A 15,020-nucleotide genomic window follows, 5' to 3' on the forward strand; every position below is an offset into this window, starting at 1 on the left:
CCAGACATACTCTAAAATTTTGGTGAGTCAACAAGGGAAATTGGACAAAACTATACAAAATTCAAATGATACAACATAGTGAAATCATGCATAATGTCATGTAATCGCAAATCATGTAATAGCATAATAAACAGACTTATCGGCTTATAAATAAGAGGAGAAATTCTGCTGACGTCAAAGGTTGTGTGTCAGTGCATTTGAATGCAAATTCATCTTGGTAGAAGCTTGACAAATTAAGTTAAATTGGACATTGGATATATTTATGCGAACTGTAATTTCAATTGTATTTTAAAAATCAAAATTTAGTCCAATGTGACATAAAGTCAAACCCAAAATTTTTTAGACACCAAGGCCCGGTTTCACAGACAGGGCTTAAATTAAGCCAGGATTAGGCCATAGTTCAATTAGGACATTTAAGTAATTTTTATAAATGTGCTTCGAAAAAAAGATTTTTGGTGTGCATCTTTAGACAAAACAAAGGCACTGATATATTTTAAGATCAGTCAGTGCAATTTTCTTTTAGTTGAAACAGCTCAGACTTACATTTTAGTCTAGGACTAGACTTAAGCCTTGTCTGTGAAACCGGGGGTATATATATTTTTTTATATTTTTAACTAGTGGGTGCAGGGCACTATAGTTCATTTACGTAAGTGAGGATAGCAAAATAAAGTAAACTGACATATGTGACCCTGGACCACAAAACCAGTCATAAGGTTAAATTTGACAAAACTGAGATTTATACATCATATGAAAGCTCAATAAATAAGCTTTCTATTGATGTATGGTTTGTTAGGATCGGACAATATTTGACTGAGATACATCTATTTGAAATCAGAAATCTGAGGATGCAAAAAAATCAAAAAGACTGAGAAAATCACCTTTAAAGTTGTCCAAATTAGGTTCTTAACAATGCATATTACAAATCAAAAATTACATTTTGATATGTTTACAGTAGGAATTTTACAAAAAATCTTCATGGAACATGAACTTTACTTAATTTCTCAATGATTTTTGGCATAAAAGAAAAATAAAAAAATTTGACCCATGCAATGTATTTTTGGCTATTGCTACAAACAAACCCAGCGACTTAAGACTGGTTTTGTGGTCCAGGGTCACATATTATACCCAAAAATTCATACAGTGAACTACCAGTAAAATTGATACAAATTTGGGACCAAGAATTATTCAGACACTTTGACCTGACTATGTTTTGCTTAAGTTTTTGCTTTAACTGCGAAAATGTGAACTTTTTACACCACGGACTGAACAAAACTAAGCTTTGCTTAGTAATTCGTCAACAAAGTATTCATAGTTGTTTAAATATTACTACAGTTCTCTGCATTTTTGGATGAATGTAATCCATTACATAGCTTTCTATCAAAGTTATCTGACATTATCAAGACACAGTCAACTCTAAGTTCTTGTCATATTTTATCACCATTTTTTAAACTATAGCAAACTGTGATAATGTGAGAAATGTTGAAGGTATCTGAATAAATTTTGGTTTGACAGTAGCAGTCCTGATATACAATGGAGCAACATGTTTGTATGTGTTAACATGTTTTTAGTTTTTAAAAAGTGCTAATATAGTTCCAAGATATTGTTAAACATTCTGTTGCTATTTTTTTCCAATGATGAACAGTAAGGGCCAGCTGTCGGTCAACACAATTCCATTGTGGACTTATTTCAGGACACTGAGGCTGAGGAAAAAAATTCCTTGTCTGCAATCTTCTCCTTAAAATGTGCAGACAGCAGGGCCGCATGGTGCTTATTAACTCAGCGTCAGGTGCTAGTAGCGTGTTTGGGTCTTAATCTAATAGAGGACAGCCATGTCAACAGAGAAAGTAAAAAAAAAAAAAAAAACAGAGAAAAAGACATCCCATGTGTTATGAGACAGCGTGGCATTCATCGCTGATCAGAGGGTTTAGCAGATTAAATACGAAAATAAATGGGAAGTTAATCATTCCGTAGAGCTTGTGTGGACTTGTGACAGGGTGTATTGTGTTGTTTTCCCCTGCTTTGTGGAGAAGAGCCAACACAATGACAGACACACCCACACACAAACACAAACCCCTGGAATGAAGATGACTTCCATAATGGAAATCATTTACACTGCACAAATGCAATGCGAAATTTCAGAAATGATCAGAAATGTGAACATCTCACACTAAGCAATGTGCTAAAAAAACACTTAAAAGATAATTGCGACTTTTTTGTGTCACAGTTCTGGCTTTTTTCTCAGAATTGCGAGATATTAACTTGCGATCAGTCACTCTCAATTATTAGTTTATATCCCATGTCAGAATTGTGAGATATAAACTTACATCTGACATTTTTTCTCACATTTGTTTGAGTTTATATTTCACAATTTTGACATTTCTTTTTGCAATTGCAAGTCTATATCCCACAGTTCTGACTTTTAAGATATAAACTCAATTTTGTGTTATAAAGTCCATATCTAAGTGAAAAAAATAGGTCGCATACAAAGACCTAGTTCTACCATGAAACTCTTGATGGGGCTGATGGGTTGTTAACGTAACTGATGATATCACCGAGTTATACGACTTGGCACAAGCTGATTGGTTCATGTTGCGTACGCAACCAATGAGCTTGCAGCTATTTAAATGGCTGGTAGCATTCACTTGGGCATTTTGCAGCATGCTTTCAGTTCCTCTGAAACCCTCCACCTTCCCCAGCTCCACCTGTATAGATCTGCTACAGGTTATTTTATGCTATTTGTGCAGCAGCAGTATGTCTTAAATACTCACAGCTCTGTTATCGCCATATGCTTTGGCAGTAGCAAGTTCTGTACTTGCTTGCAGCAGCAATAATTTACAACTACAACAATGACCAACAGCAGCAGCAATTCAGCAGCAGTGTAGCAGATCTATTCCGCCAAGATCAAATAAATTCACATTAGCTGCGTTTCCATTACCCAAATCGCAAATTAAAATAGCGAATTGAAAATACGCCTAATGGAAATGCGCCAATTGCACAAAAAGTTTTTACGCTCACATGAGGTGGTTTTCAGGCAATTCGAAAAAGGAATTTTCGCAAAACAGCAATGGAAACTTTTTTATAGCCAAAATCCCACAAAAATCCGTTGCCAAACATTACATTTTAGTCGCATAACATCGGTTAATGTCATTTCGCAATACTTTTTAATCAACATTTATAAAATAATGCCAAAGTTTTGCGCAAATCTGTAATGGAAACGCGCCTACTGTCATATCCATTATCATGCTAAACTTTTCAGAGAATTGTCATGACAGAACTGATATTTTCAAGTACAGTTGTGAGTTTATATCTCATAATTCTGACTTTTTAGCTTGCAATTGCAAGTTTATATCACACAGCTCTGAGAAACAAAGTCAGGACTGTGAAATAAAAAGTCACAATAACCTTTTTTTATTTTTTATTCAATGGCGGAAGCTAGCTTCCATAATAACCTGCTACTTTTGTTCCAAAGATGAACGAAACTCTTTAGAATGACATGATGGTGAGTAAATAATGACAGAATTATTAATTCGCTTAACCAGCAAGTCATACAAGTTTGTTTAGCAATATGGCTATGCTTGTCTACCAAAAAACTGCACTAACTAGAATAAACAAGTCTGGTCTAATCTGGCATTTTATCCGGTATGCGACTTACTTGTTTTCACAGTACTGTCCATAGTAGTCCTGACTGCACTCGCATGTGTATCCGTGAGAGGAGCTCGGCTTACGAACACACGTGGACAAATGCTCACAGGGGTTCAGATGACACGCATCAACACAGTCCTTGCCAAAGAAACCTGTGAGTGACAAAAAGACAGAAAGAACAAGAATTTGATGAATGCCCTTAAACTGAAATCAGATGCGTCTGTACAAATGCAGTGAATGTGATGCAGGTGTCAGTACCGGGGTCACAGACGCAGGTGTGTGCATTCCAGTCGTCTGTGCATTGGCTGTTGTCAGGGCAGATGTTGGAATCGCAGGGGTTGGCCATATCACAGCCATCTTCCACGTGGATCTTTAATGCCTGCTGCATGTTGATGTTAGCCGTGTTGGTAGCAGTTTCCCCCATTCTGACACCCTGTGACACATGTTTGCATGAAGTCAGTCAGCTTTTGCTTATTCATGAGAAAGTTTTCTTCAGGGTCACACACTACATTCACCAAAAGTGTGACGTCAGAGTATTTTTATGTATGTGAGTCAAAGACGTTAAGATGTCCACATCATAAGATATTTACAAACGTGAATTTATGTCCATAGAAAACCATGCATGTAAGTAAAGTCTTTACTTTTTAAGGTTTTTGGAAAATAAAATGACAAAAATTTGGTTGAAATAATGTTACACTGTCATTCAGTGTAACAATATTTGGTCACACTTTATATTAGGTGGCCTTAACTATCATGTACTTACATCAAAAAATTTACAATGTACTTAATGTGGCCATATTGCATAGCAAAACACTTTTGCTTCTGAGTTATGAGTAAGGTTAGGGTAAGGTTTGGTGGTATGGGTAGGTTTAAGGGTAGGTTAGGGTGTAAGGGATGGGTCAACAGTGGTAATTACAGAAATTAATTACAAATGTAATTACATCTTGGTTTTTAAAAAAAGATAAGTACAGTGTAAAAACATGTATGTACACAATAAGTACATTGTACCAAATTATTAATTTAAATGTAAGTACATAGTAGTTAAGGCCACCTAATGTAAAGTGGGACCCAATATTTATAAAAAATTCTAACATGCTTATTCTGACTTGTACATATTAAAATGTATATAAGAATAAGGGAGAATATTATATTTTATTGTGTTTTAAATAAGTAAAAAGTCTTACTGACAAATGGGCAAAACCCAGGATAGTGGCAAATTTTAAAAATGTACAATTACAGTTAATTAGTATTTGGGGTGAATGTAATTTGTCTTTTAATATGCCATACATTTTTGTTGTAAATATGCCTGACAAGATTGTTACACTGAATGACATTTTAGTGGGTGTTTTCTGTAAAGTAGGGGAAATTTTATGATATTTATTTTTTGAAAAAATGCAATTAAATTATAGAGAAAACTTTTTTAAAGTAAAAAAACCAACAACAATTTAAAGCAGTTTTACACTTATACGCTTCAAAATTCTAAAATTGTTCCAAATAAGTATATATAGAAGGATTTCTGAAGGATTGTGTGACATTGAAGACTTGAGTAATGGCTGCTGAAAATTCAGCTTTCCCATTTTAAAGCTTAACTAAGCTTAAAGGAAATTGCTTGGGATTTTTTAGATAATCTACCGAACGTTAATGGCATTTAATGACAGTTGGTTTTCAAATATGCGTTCACAATATAATCATCAGCTGTCAATGATGTCAGATCTTCTTCAATAGGTAGAGCTGACAGTCCATCATGCATTCTGAATTCATGCTTAATCCAAGTTAAGTTTTTCACTCGTCAGTTTTTCCAATACATTCCTAACTGCATCACACACCTTATGTCTTAAAGCCAAAACACAAACAAATGATTCCCATCTTCTACTGTATCATGCAAGGTGAAAGATTCAAAGGCTTTCTCTTGGTCTCACCTGCATGCATCCCTTAAAACCCTGCTGGACGTTGTTACTCTCTCCAAGTCCACCAATAAAAAGACTTCTCAGCTTGAGTCCGGGCAGCTCGTTTCCAATCTCTGCTGACTTCTGTAAAGCATAAAAGACTTCAGTAAACAGGTTTCATCAAAGGATTGTTCTGTTGTGTTAAGGCCACAAAACTGACCTTGAACATGTCGTAGTCCAGGAACACGTGAGCCATGTACTTTGTGTCCTTCCCATCTTTGCTGCTCCTCAGCTCCACGAGAAGGTGATGCCATTCCCCGTCATTCACTCGGACTTCTAAGAAATCCAGCGTGGCCACTTTCTGCTCTCCCAGAAGTACTTCAAACCGCACATACTTGTCCCTTATCTTAGAAAAAGTCAAGAAATGGTTTAATATGACAATGAATTTACATCAAACCAATCTTAAGTAGCACGGGCATATTTGTAGCAATAGCCAAAAAATACATTGTATGGGTCAAAATTGATTTTTATGCCAAAAATCATTAGGATATTAAGTAAAGATCATGTTCCACGAATATATTTTGTACATTTCCCACCGTACATATATCAAAATTTAATTTTTGATTATTAATATGAATTTCTAAGAAAGTTTTAAATGTTCTAATCATTTTCTTTTCAAATAGTTGTACTAAATATTGTCCTATCCTGACAAACCATACATGTAGAAAAATGTATGAATCTCAATTGCAAAAAATTTACCAATATGACTAGTTTTATGGTCCAGGGTTACAAATAAGAATGACCTGTATGACTTTTGACACTTACCAGAAGGTTAACTTGAGATGTATCGCCAGCATTGACTTGCATTAGGGTTGTGATTCCACTGCTCTGTCTGGTGCGAAACATTAGGCTGATGTACCAGGGCACAGCGATGGTGATATCGGGGTCGTTCCACGACACCATGGCACGACCATCAAAGTGCTGCGGTGAAGGCATGACTGCAAGAAAAGTAAGGAACAGTTATGACTGACTGAATCATTTTTATTTTCCAGGAAAATGGATCCTTCTGGCTCTGAGCCACATATTTAAAGGAGTGGAAAAGCCTTAAACAAACCAAGACTTATCAGTGACGTACTCCCGTCTACTGTTTGATTTGTGTGCGGGCAAATCAAATAGCAGAAGTGTGATGGTATGGAAATACTACAGTAGAGTCACAGAGTCATGTGAGGACTCGAACCTCTCAGCTATGAGCCATGAACACCGTACCACAAAACCAGTCATAAGTAGCATGGGTATAGTTGTAGCAATAGCCAACGACACATTTTATGGGTCATGATTATAGATTTTTCTATTATGCTAAAAATCATTGGGATATTAAGTAAAGATCATGTTCCATAAAGATATTTTGTGAATTTCCTATTGTAAATATATCAAAACTTAATTGTTGATTAGCAATATGCATTGCTAAGAACTTCATTTGGACAACTTTAAAGGTATTTTGTAAAACTTTCTCAGTATTTCGATTTTTTTGCACCATCAGATTCCAGATTTTCAAATAGTTGTATCTCAGACAAATATTGTCCTATCCTAACAAACCATACATCAATTAAAGCTTATTTATTCAGCTTACATATATACAGTGCCTCGCGAAATTATTCATACCCCTTCATTTTTTTCACAGTTATGTTGCTGCCTTATGTTAAACTACTTTAAATTACTTTTTCACTACATCAATCTACACTCCCTACACCATAATGGCAAAGCAAAAAAAATAGGTTTTTAACATTTGTGCAAATTTATTAAAAATAAAAAAAAACTGAAAAGATCCCGTTGCATAAGTATTCATACCCTTTTCTGGGACACTCTAAATTTAGCTCTGGAGCATTCATATTGCTTCTAGATGTTACTACACTTCGAGTGGAGTTAAACTGTGGCAAATTCATTTGAATGAGTATGATTTAGAAAGGCACACACCTCTCAGAAAAGGTCTAACAGCTGAAAATGCATATCAGAGCAAAAACCAAGTCCTGAGGTCAAGATAACTGTCTGTAGAGCTCAGTGACAGACTTGCGTTAAGGCAATGATCTAGGGAAGAGTTCAGAAAAAAAGCTGCTGCATTGAAGGTTCACAGAAGCATTATCCATAATGGAAGAGGATTGGAACAACTAGGACTCTAGAAAATGTCTGCCAGCCCCCATCCAAGCTGACAGAGCTTGAGAGGTGAAAAGGTGAGGCAAAGAATGGCAGATAATTGCCAAATGCAGATGTGCAAAGCTTGTCACCTCATACCCAAAAAGACTTGAGGCTGTAAAGGTGCTTTAACTATGTACTGAGTTAAGGGTAAGAATACTTATGCATTGTACTTATTTCAGTGTTTTATTTTTAATAAATTTGTAAAATTTACAAATCTGGTTTTTGTTTTGTCATGATTATGGTGTATGGAGTGTAAATTGAGGTGGGGAAAAACTAATTTAAAGCAGTTTAACATAATGCTGCAACAAAACAAAATGTGAAAAAAATGAAGGGGTATGAATACTTTTGCAAGGCACTGTATACACACATACACGCACACACTTTGGGTTTGATTATCGAACAATTGTAATGTTTCTAAAATGCGTAATGAACTCAAGTATCACAAATATTTCCAGACGACACTAACGTGACTGAATTTTGAGAAGTAGCCAAGGAACTGCCAGCAATAGCAGGCAGAATTACATGTTTTACTAGAGATGGGGACACTCTATCTGTGCTATGGCAGAACTGTAGAGGTGATAATATCTAAATTACGCTCTACTCACTCTGGAAACAAGCCATTAGCTCTAAAACTGAGCTATCCTGTAACGAAAACAAACCACAAAATTGGGGCTACTTCAGGCATCCATCTAATCAGCATCAAAAATAACACCCTTTCCTGGCAGGCACGCTTCCCTGCCAGAACACAAAATTGGAGAAGGCTGTTTCAGTCAACACGGTTGTTTGTTAGATGATGACATGACTTGAACATCCAGAATTTATAATGGAGCGATGCCCCAACAGGTCTGTGGAGGGACCTGAAAGAGACCAGCGTGATTCATGCTATCCCCTCTTGTTTAGACGCCCCAAGCCTTACAGAACGTCCAACCGCAAAAAACAGCCTGTGGGGATGCCAGGTACACTATCATTTGGGTTGTTCAAACACATGCAAACGCCTCGGGTTTCGTATGAAACCCTAGTTCCTCGAGGGAACGAGACGCTGCGTCACCACGCTTTGGGAACGCCCCCAGCGTGACCACGCTCTGAAACACGTGTCTAATCAGTCCAATAGGAAAACGCGCTGTGACGTCACGGGCGGGGTGACGTCATGAACCAGGAAACTATAAAGCACATGCGGTGAATGCAGCCGGCAGCTTCTGCCACCAGGAGCGCTGCAGGGATGCCGAAATTGTGGAAGGCGACGCAGCGTCTCGTTCCCTCGAGGAACTAGGGTTTCATACGAAACCCGAGGCGTTCCCCTTCGGGAACGTCGAGCTGCGTCACCACGCTTTGGGAACGATATACCCACGCCACCAGAATTTCAAAGACCTGCTGAATGTGTAGCAGAAAAGGGGGGCAGTATGCCCAAAAAATGGCTGCCTAGTAGGCAGAAAGGCGAAAGTAGCCTGAGATATAGTGCCCTGAGGCAGAGTAATAGCGAGCCTTCGCTCGTAGAAATAAGGGCGAAAGTAGCCCGAGATAACAACTGCTGATAAGCAGGATAGAGAGAGAGCCTTAGCTCGTAGATAAATAGGGCGAAAGTAGCCCGAGATAACAACTGCTGATAAGCAGGAAGAGAGAGAGCCTTAGCTCGTAGATAAATAGGGCGAAAGTAGCCCGAGATAACAACTGCTGAAAAGCAGGATAGAGAGAGAGCCTTAGCTCGTAGATAAATAGGGCGAAAGTAGCCCGAGATAACAACTGCTGACAAGCAGGATAACAGAGGGGGGGGGGGAACCCCACATTAAAGGGCCCTACTCGTGGTAGGGGCTTCAGAAAGTAAGGCCTGAGAGCCTGGGGTATGAGGGAGGTCTAACTCGTAGAACCTCACAAACGTGAGTGGCGTGGACCAGCCCGCAGCGTTACATATATCCTGCAGGGAGACACCTGACAGGAAAGCTTTGGTGGCCGCAACTTTGCGGGTAGAGTGTGCCTTGGCTTCCAAAGGAGAGGGAAGGCCTAAGGACTTGTATGATAAGGAAATGGCATCCGAGATCCACCGACTTAGAGTTTGCTTAGAAGCTGGAAGACCCTTGTTATGAGGACCGAAACAAACAAACAATTGGTCCGTCTTCCTCCACAGGGCAGCTCTGTGGACGTATGTGTCCAGTGCTCGCACTGGACACACACAGTTAAGCTTCCGTTGTCCCGGTTCTTTAAAGGGAGGAGGACAGAAGGCCTGAAGCACTACAGGCCGCGGTACAGCAGAGGGCACCTTGGGCACGTAGCCCGTCTTGGGGTGCAGAAACGCTTTGACCATTCCAGGTGCAAAGTCTAGAAAAGAGGGGGCCACTGAAAGGGCCTGAAGATCACCCACTCTCTTGAGGGAAGAGATGGCCAACAAAAAGGCTGTTTTAAAGGACAGCAACTTGTCCGAGATGTCCTCAATAGGCTCGAAAGGGTGGTTAGAGAGAGCCTCAAGTACCACGGCCAAGTCCCAAGTAGGGACACGAGAGCGCATCGGGGGCCTCAGCCTCAGCGCACCGCGGAGGAAGCGTGATACCAGGGGAAGTCTCCCGAGGGAGGTGGCGCCGAAGGGAGCATGGAAGGCATCTATAGCCGCCACGTAGCCCCTCAACGTAGAGTGTGCATTACCGGCCGAGAGGCGGGCTTGCAAAAAGTCCAGCACTGAGCCTACTGGGCAGTGAACTGGGTCAATGTGGTGTTGCGTGCACCAAAGGACAAACATATTCCACTTCCCGGTGTATAACTTCCTCGTCGAGGGAGCTCTGGATTGGAGTATGGTCTCAACAACCTCGGTTGAGAGACCTGAAGCTAAGAGATGTGCCCCCTCAGGGGCCACACCCTCAGCTTCCACAACTCCGGGCGGGGGTGAAAGATCGTGCCGCCCGCTTGTGAGAGAAGGTCCCTCCTGACAGGAATTTCCCACGGGGGGCCGTCTAGGAGGGAGACTATGTCCGAGAACCAAGCTCGACCTGGCCAGAATGGGGCCACTAGTAGAAGGCGAATTCCATTCCGGCGTACTCTTTCCAGAACTCCCGGGAGCAGAGCGATCGGGGGAAAGGCGTACAGGCGGAGCCTCGGCCACGCCTGTACCATAGCATCCAGCCCCAGAGGAGCTGGATGAGTCAGAGAGAACCAAAGGGGACAGTGTGTTGTCTCCTGGCTCGCAAATAGATCTACTTGGGCTCTGCCAAACTTGTTCCAAATGGCCTCCACCACCTCTGGGTGGAGTCTCCATCCCCCGGGCCTCAGCCCCTGCCTCGACAGGGCGTCTGCTCCCAAATTGAGATGCCCAGGAATGTACATTGCTCTTAACGAGAGAAGCTTTCCCTGGGACCACATGAGGATCTGGTGTGCCAGCTTGTTCAAGGGGCGCGACCGCAGACCTCCTTGGTGGTTGATGTAAGCGACCACCGATGTGTTGTCGGTGCGTACCAACACATGGTGATCTTTGATGTCTGGGAGGAAGTGTCTCAAAGCTAGAAACACTGCCTGCATCTCCAGGCGATTGATATGCCACGACAGTTGGCGTGCGCTCCACAGACCTTGGGCCGAGCGGCCACTCATGACCGCTCCCCAGCCGGTGAGGGAGGCGTCTGTAGTTAGTGTCAGACGCTGACATGGAGCTCCCAACACCGGGCCCTGAGACAGGAACCAAGGTTTCTTCCATATGTCTAAGGCACGAAGGCAGCGCCGCGTGACCTTGATCATACGGAACGGGTTGCCCCTCGGGGAAAACCCTTTGGTCCTGAGCCACCACTGTAAAGGCCTCATGTACAGCAGGCCAAGAGGTATAACGTTGGACGCTGCTGCCATGAGACCTAGCAGAACTTGGAACTGCTTCACAGTGAGTGAGTGGCCTAGTCTGACTCTCGCGACTGCGTTGAGGACTGACTGTACCCGTGCGGGAGACATTTGTGCCCGCATCGTGGTCGAATCCCAAACTACTCCTAGATAGGTGGTTCTCTGAGATGGAGAAAGAACGCTTTTCTTGGAGTTCAGCCTTAACCCTAGAACTTCCATGTGGGCGAGAACGACATCTCGATGTCGAACCGCTACTTCTCTCGACTGTGCCAGGATGAGCCAGTCGTCTATATAATTCAGTATGCGGATGCCCTGGAGTCGCAACGGAGCCAGTGCCGCATCTACACACTTGGTAAAAGTTCTGGGTGAGAGTGCTAGACCGAACGGAAGAACCCTGTACTGGTATGCTTTGCCCCCAAAAGCAAACCTGAGGAACCTCCTGTGCTGAGGAAGGATGGAGATATGGAAGTATGCGTCCTTGAGATCTATTGTGACAAACCAGTCCTCGGACCTGATTTGTGACACGACCTGCTTGACAGTGAGCATTCTGAACTTGAGCCTCAGTACTGTACGATTGAGCAGCCTGAGGTCTAAAATCGGACGCAAACCTCCATCCTTCTTCGGAACAATGAAGTAACGGCTGTAAAACCCGGACTCTCTGAGATCTGGAGGGACCACCTCGATGGCCCCTTTCTTTAGAAGAGTGTCTACTTCTTGTTCTAAAACCAGAGCCTGCTGTGGGGCCACCGTAGTGGCTAGAACCCCTTGGAAAGGTGGCGGGGAGCCGCCAAACTGAATTCTGTATCCTTTCTCTACTGTTCGCAGGACCCATTGAGATACATTTGGCAGAAGTTTCCACGCTGCTAAATGATTTACTAAGGGAATCAGCCTCTCGAGGCTGACCTCTGGTGGTCTTAGAGATGATGAGCCCCTCTGCACCGCGGTACAGACGGGTGGAAGTAGGGGCTGCTGAGGGACCGCTGCGCCCTGAAGCACCAGAGGTGGCAGGGTTGGCAGACCGGCCTCTCGAGAGCACTGGGGGGAGGATATTCCCCCAGGGGGGCTTGCTCTCATCGGCCCTGGGCCATAGGCGTCAGGGCTTCTTCGAGGACCTCTTTGCCTGAAGGACGGCCCTCAAGTCGGCCTTCGGCTTAGAGGCCCCCGACCTGGAGCGCCTGAGGGTCTCTCCCTGATCACCTTGGGGAGGAGCACGCCTCGCGACGCTCCGCTTCTGTTGGTCGCGGTACGAGGAGCGGGTACTCGGATGGGGCTGCTCCCGTCCAGCAGCCCCAGAGCCTGAGCGGCGAGGAAGAAATCTCTGGAACGCCGCCGCTTGTTGCCGTGACTGTTGGAACCTGTCGACGACAGTCGCAACTGCATCGCCGAACAGGCCGGCAGGGACAAGCGGGGCGTCTAGCAGGTAAGCCCTATCACGGTCTCTCATATCGGATAGGGTTAGCCAGAGATGTCTCTCTGCGGCCACCATAGCTGCCATGGACCGCCCAATGACACGGGCGGTTTCCTTGGTGGCGCGCAGAGCGAGGTCAGCGGTGCGGCGGAGCTCACTCACGTCGACCGCTGCCCCGTCCTCACCCTCATCAAGCTCTTGCAGCAGGTCGGCTTGATATGCTTGGAGCACGCCCATAGTGTGTAGACATGCTGCAGCCTGACCTGCTGCCGAGTACCCTTTCCCCAGCAAGGACGAGGTGGTTCTGAGTGCCTTACTGGGGAGTGCCGAGGCCTTCAGGGACGATGCCGTGCTAGGGGATAAATAACTGGAGAGCGTCTGCTCAACCTGCGGCATCGTCCCGTAACCGTGCTCACGAGCCCCCGCCACATTAGAATAGATGGCAGCGGTGGGGGAGTGAACACGGGTGGAGAATGGTTTTGACCACGATCTCGACACCTCAGTGTGGAGATCGGGAAAAAATGGAAGGCCTCGGCGTGGAGGTGTGCTTTTAGATGACAGGAATCTTTCATCTAGCTTAGATCTCGTATGTGCTTGCACTTTAGTCACAACGTCTGGCCATTCAATGTTAAGCTTGGCGACAGCACGTGTGATCACCTCCACTAACTCCTCGTACTCGACAGGCTGGGTGGGCGTGGGACCAGCCTCCTCGACCATCTCCGCGTCCTCCTCCTCAGAAGAAGACAAACGGAGGGTCGAGTGCTCCTCCTGGAGGGAAGAAGCCGCAGAGCGGGCTTCCACACCAGAGAGGGGCAGTGATCTAGCAGAGGAGGATGGAGAAAGGGGTTCACCCGTCTCCAAACTCGATACTAGATCCAACTGCGAACCCCACGAATGCAGACGCCGCTCTGCCTCGGCAGCAGCGGGGCCTGATCCGCGGGGAACGCTAGCGAGGGCTCCTTCCTCAAAAAGAGCCCTCCGGGAGCGAAGCGTGCGGAGAGGAAGCCGCAAACAATGCACACAGTCAGCCTCCTCGAAGGCTGACTGGGCATGCTTCGCCCCCAAGCAAGATACACAGAGCGTGTGTGTGTCCTCAGCCGTGATGTATCTGAGGCATGGAGGAACACAACGCCTAAAACTCTTGCTTTTATCGCCCATATTTCTTTTTTTTTGCTTTCCTATCTATCTCAGTACTCAAAATAAAGTAGAGCAAACTGGCTCTGAAAAACAGCACTGAGAGGACAAACACATTCAACACAGAGCGCGACTGAAAGACAGAAGCTGCCGGCTGCATTCACCGCATGTGCTTTATAGTTTCCTGGTTCATGACGTCACCCCGCCCGTGACGTCACAGCGCGTTTTCCTATTGGACTGATTAGACACGTGTTTCAGAGCGTGGTCACGCTGGGGGCGTTCCCAAAGCGTGGTGACGCAGCTCGACGTTCCCGAAGGGGAACACACCTACTTTCACATACACTGTCTGTCAATTAATCACAGTGGAGTTGTAAAGTAGTGTGTAAAGTCCTGTTGAGTATGCATCAGTATTGACTGCCAAAGATGGGAAATGTGGCCAATTTATTAGTCTGTAAACTACGTCAAGCATGTTTTCCTAACCAACAAGAGCGATGACCTAATTCATCCAGCAAAGAATGAGGTAAGAACAGAAGGTCCTGTACTTCCTGTAGTTGTGAGCATATGTGTGAACAGTCATTTTAATCTAGACTGGCAGTTACTCCGAAACTGACAATCAAACACTTACAAAACCTAATGAGCTGTCTGATTGAAACTTATGTTATGTTCTGAGATACCTCATTGTGAGCTAAATCTAAGACAGCTTTGCTGTGTTCTTAACAGAGATGACAATCCCAGAATGCACTGCAACAAGCACGGTGGAAGAGTTGAGAGAAAAATAGTTGAAGTCAAAAGATTACATACACCCTGCAGAATCTGCAAAATGTTAATTATTTTACCAAAATAAGAAGCATCATAAAAAATGCATGTTATTTTTTATTTAGTACTGACCTGAATAAGATGTTTACATATAGTCCATAAGTGAAAATAATAGTTGAATTTATAAAAATGAC

At 43.5% G+C, this 15,020-nt stretch overlaps 1 protein-coding gene across 1 annotated transcript in view; it reads right to left on the minus strand.

Moving 5' to 3' along the window:
* Positions 1-15,020, minus strand: part of celsr1a (cadherin EGF LAG seven-pass G-type receptor 1a) — a 149,181-nt gene that overhangs the window by 56,546 nt on the left and 77,615 nt on the right. Inside the window, exons 11-15 of the mRNA XM_073837828.1 lie at positions 6,354-6,526; positions 5,749-5,934; positions 5,562-5,672; positions 3,901-4,075; positions 3,653-3,794 (exon numbers count right to left, since the gene is read on the minus strand). Coding sequence (XP_073693929.1) covers positions 3,653-3,794; positions 3,901-4,075; positions 5,562-5,672; positions 5,749-5,934; positions 6,354-6,526 — 787 coding nt within the window. The remainder of the gene's footprint in view (positions 1-3,652; positions 3,795-3,900; positions 4,076-5,561; positions 5,673-5,748; positions 5,935-6,353; positions 6,527-15,020) is intronic.

The sequence above is a fragment of the Garra rufa genome, chromosome 4 (genome assembly GCF_049309525.1).
Source record: "Garra rufa chromosome 4, GarRuf1.0, whole genome shotgun sequence".
NCBI lineage: Eukaryota > Metazoa > Chordata > Actinopteri > Cypriniformes > Cyprinidae > Garra > Garra rufa.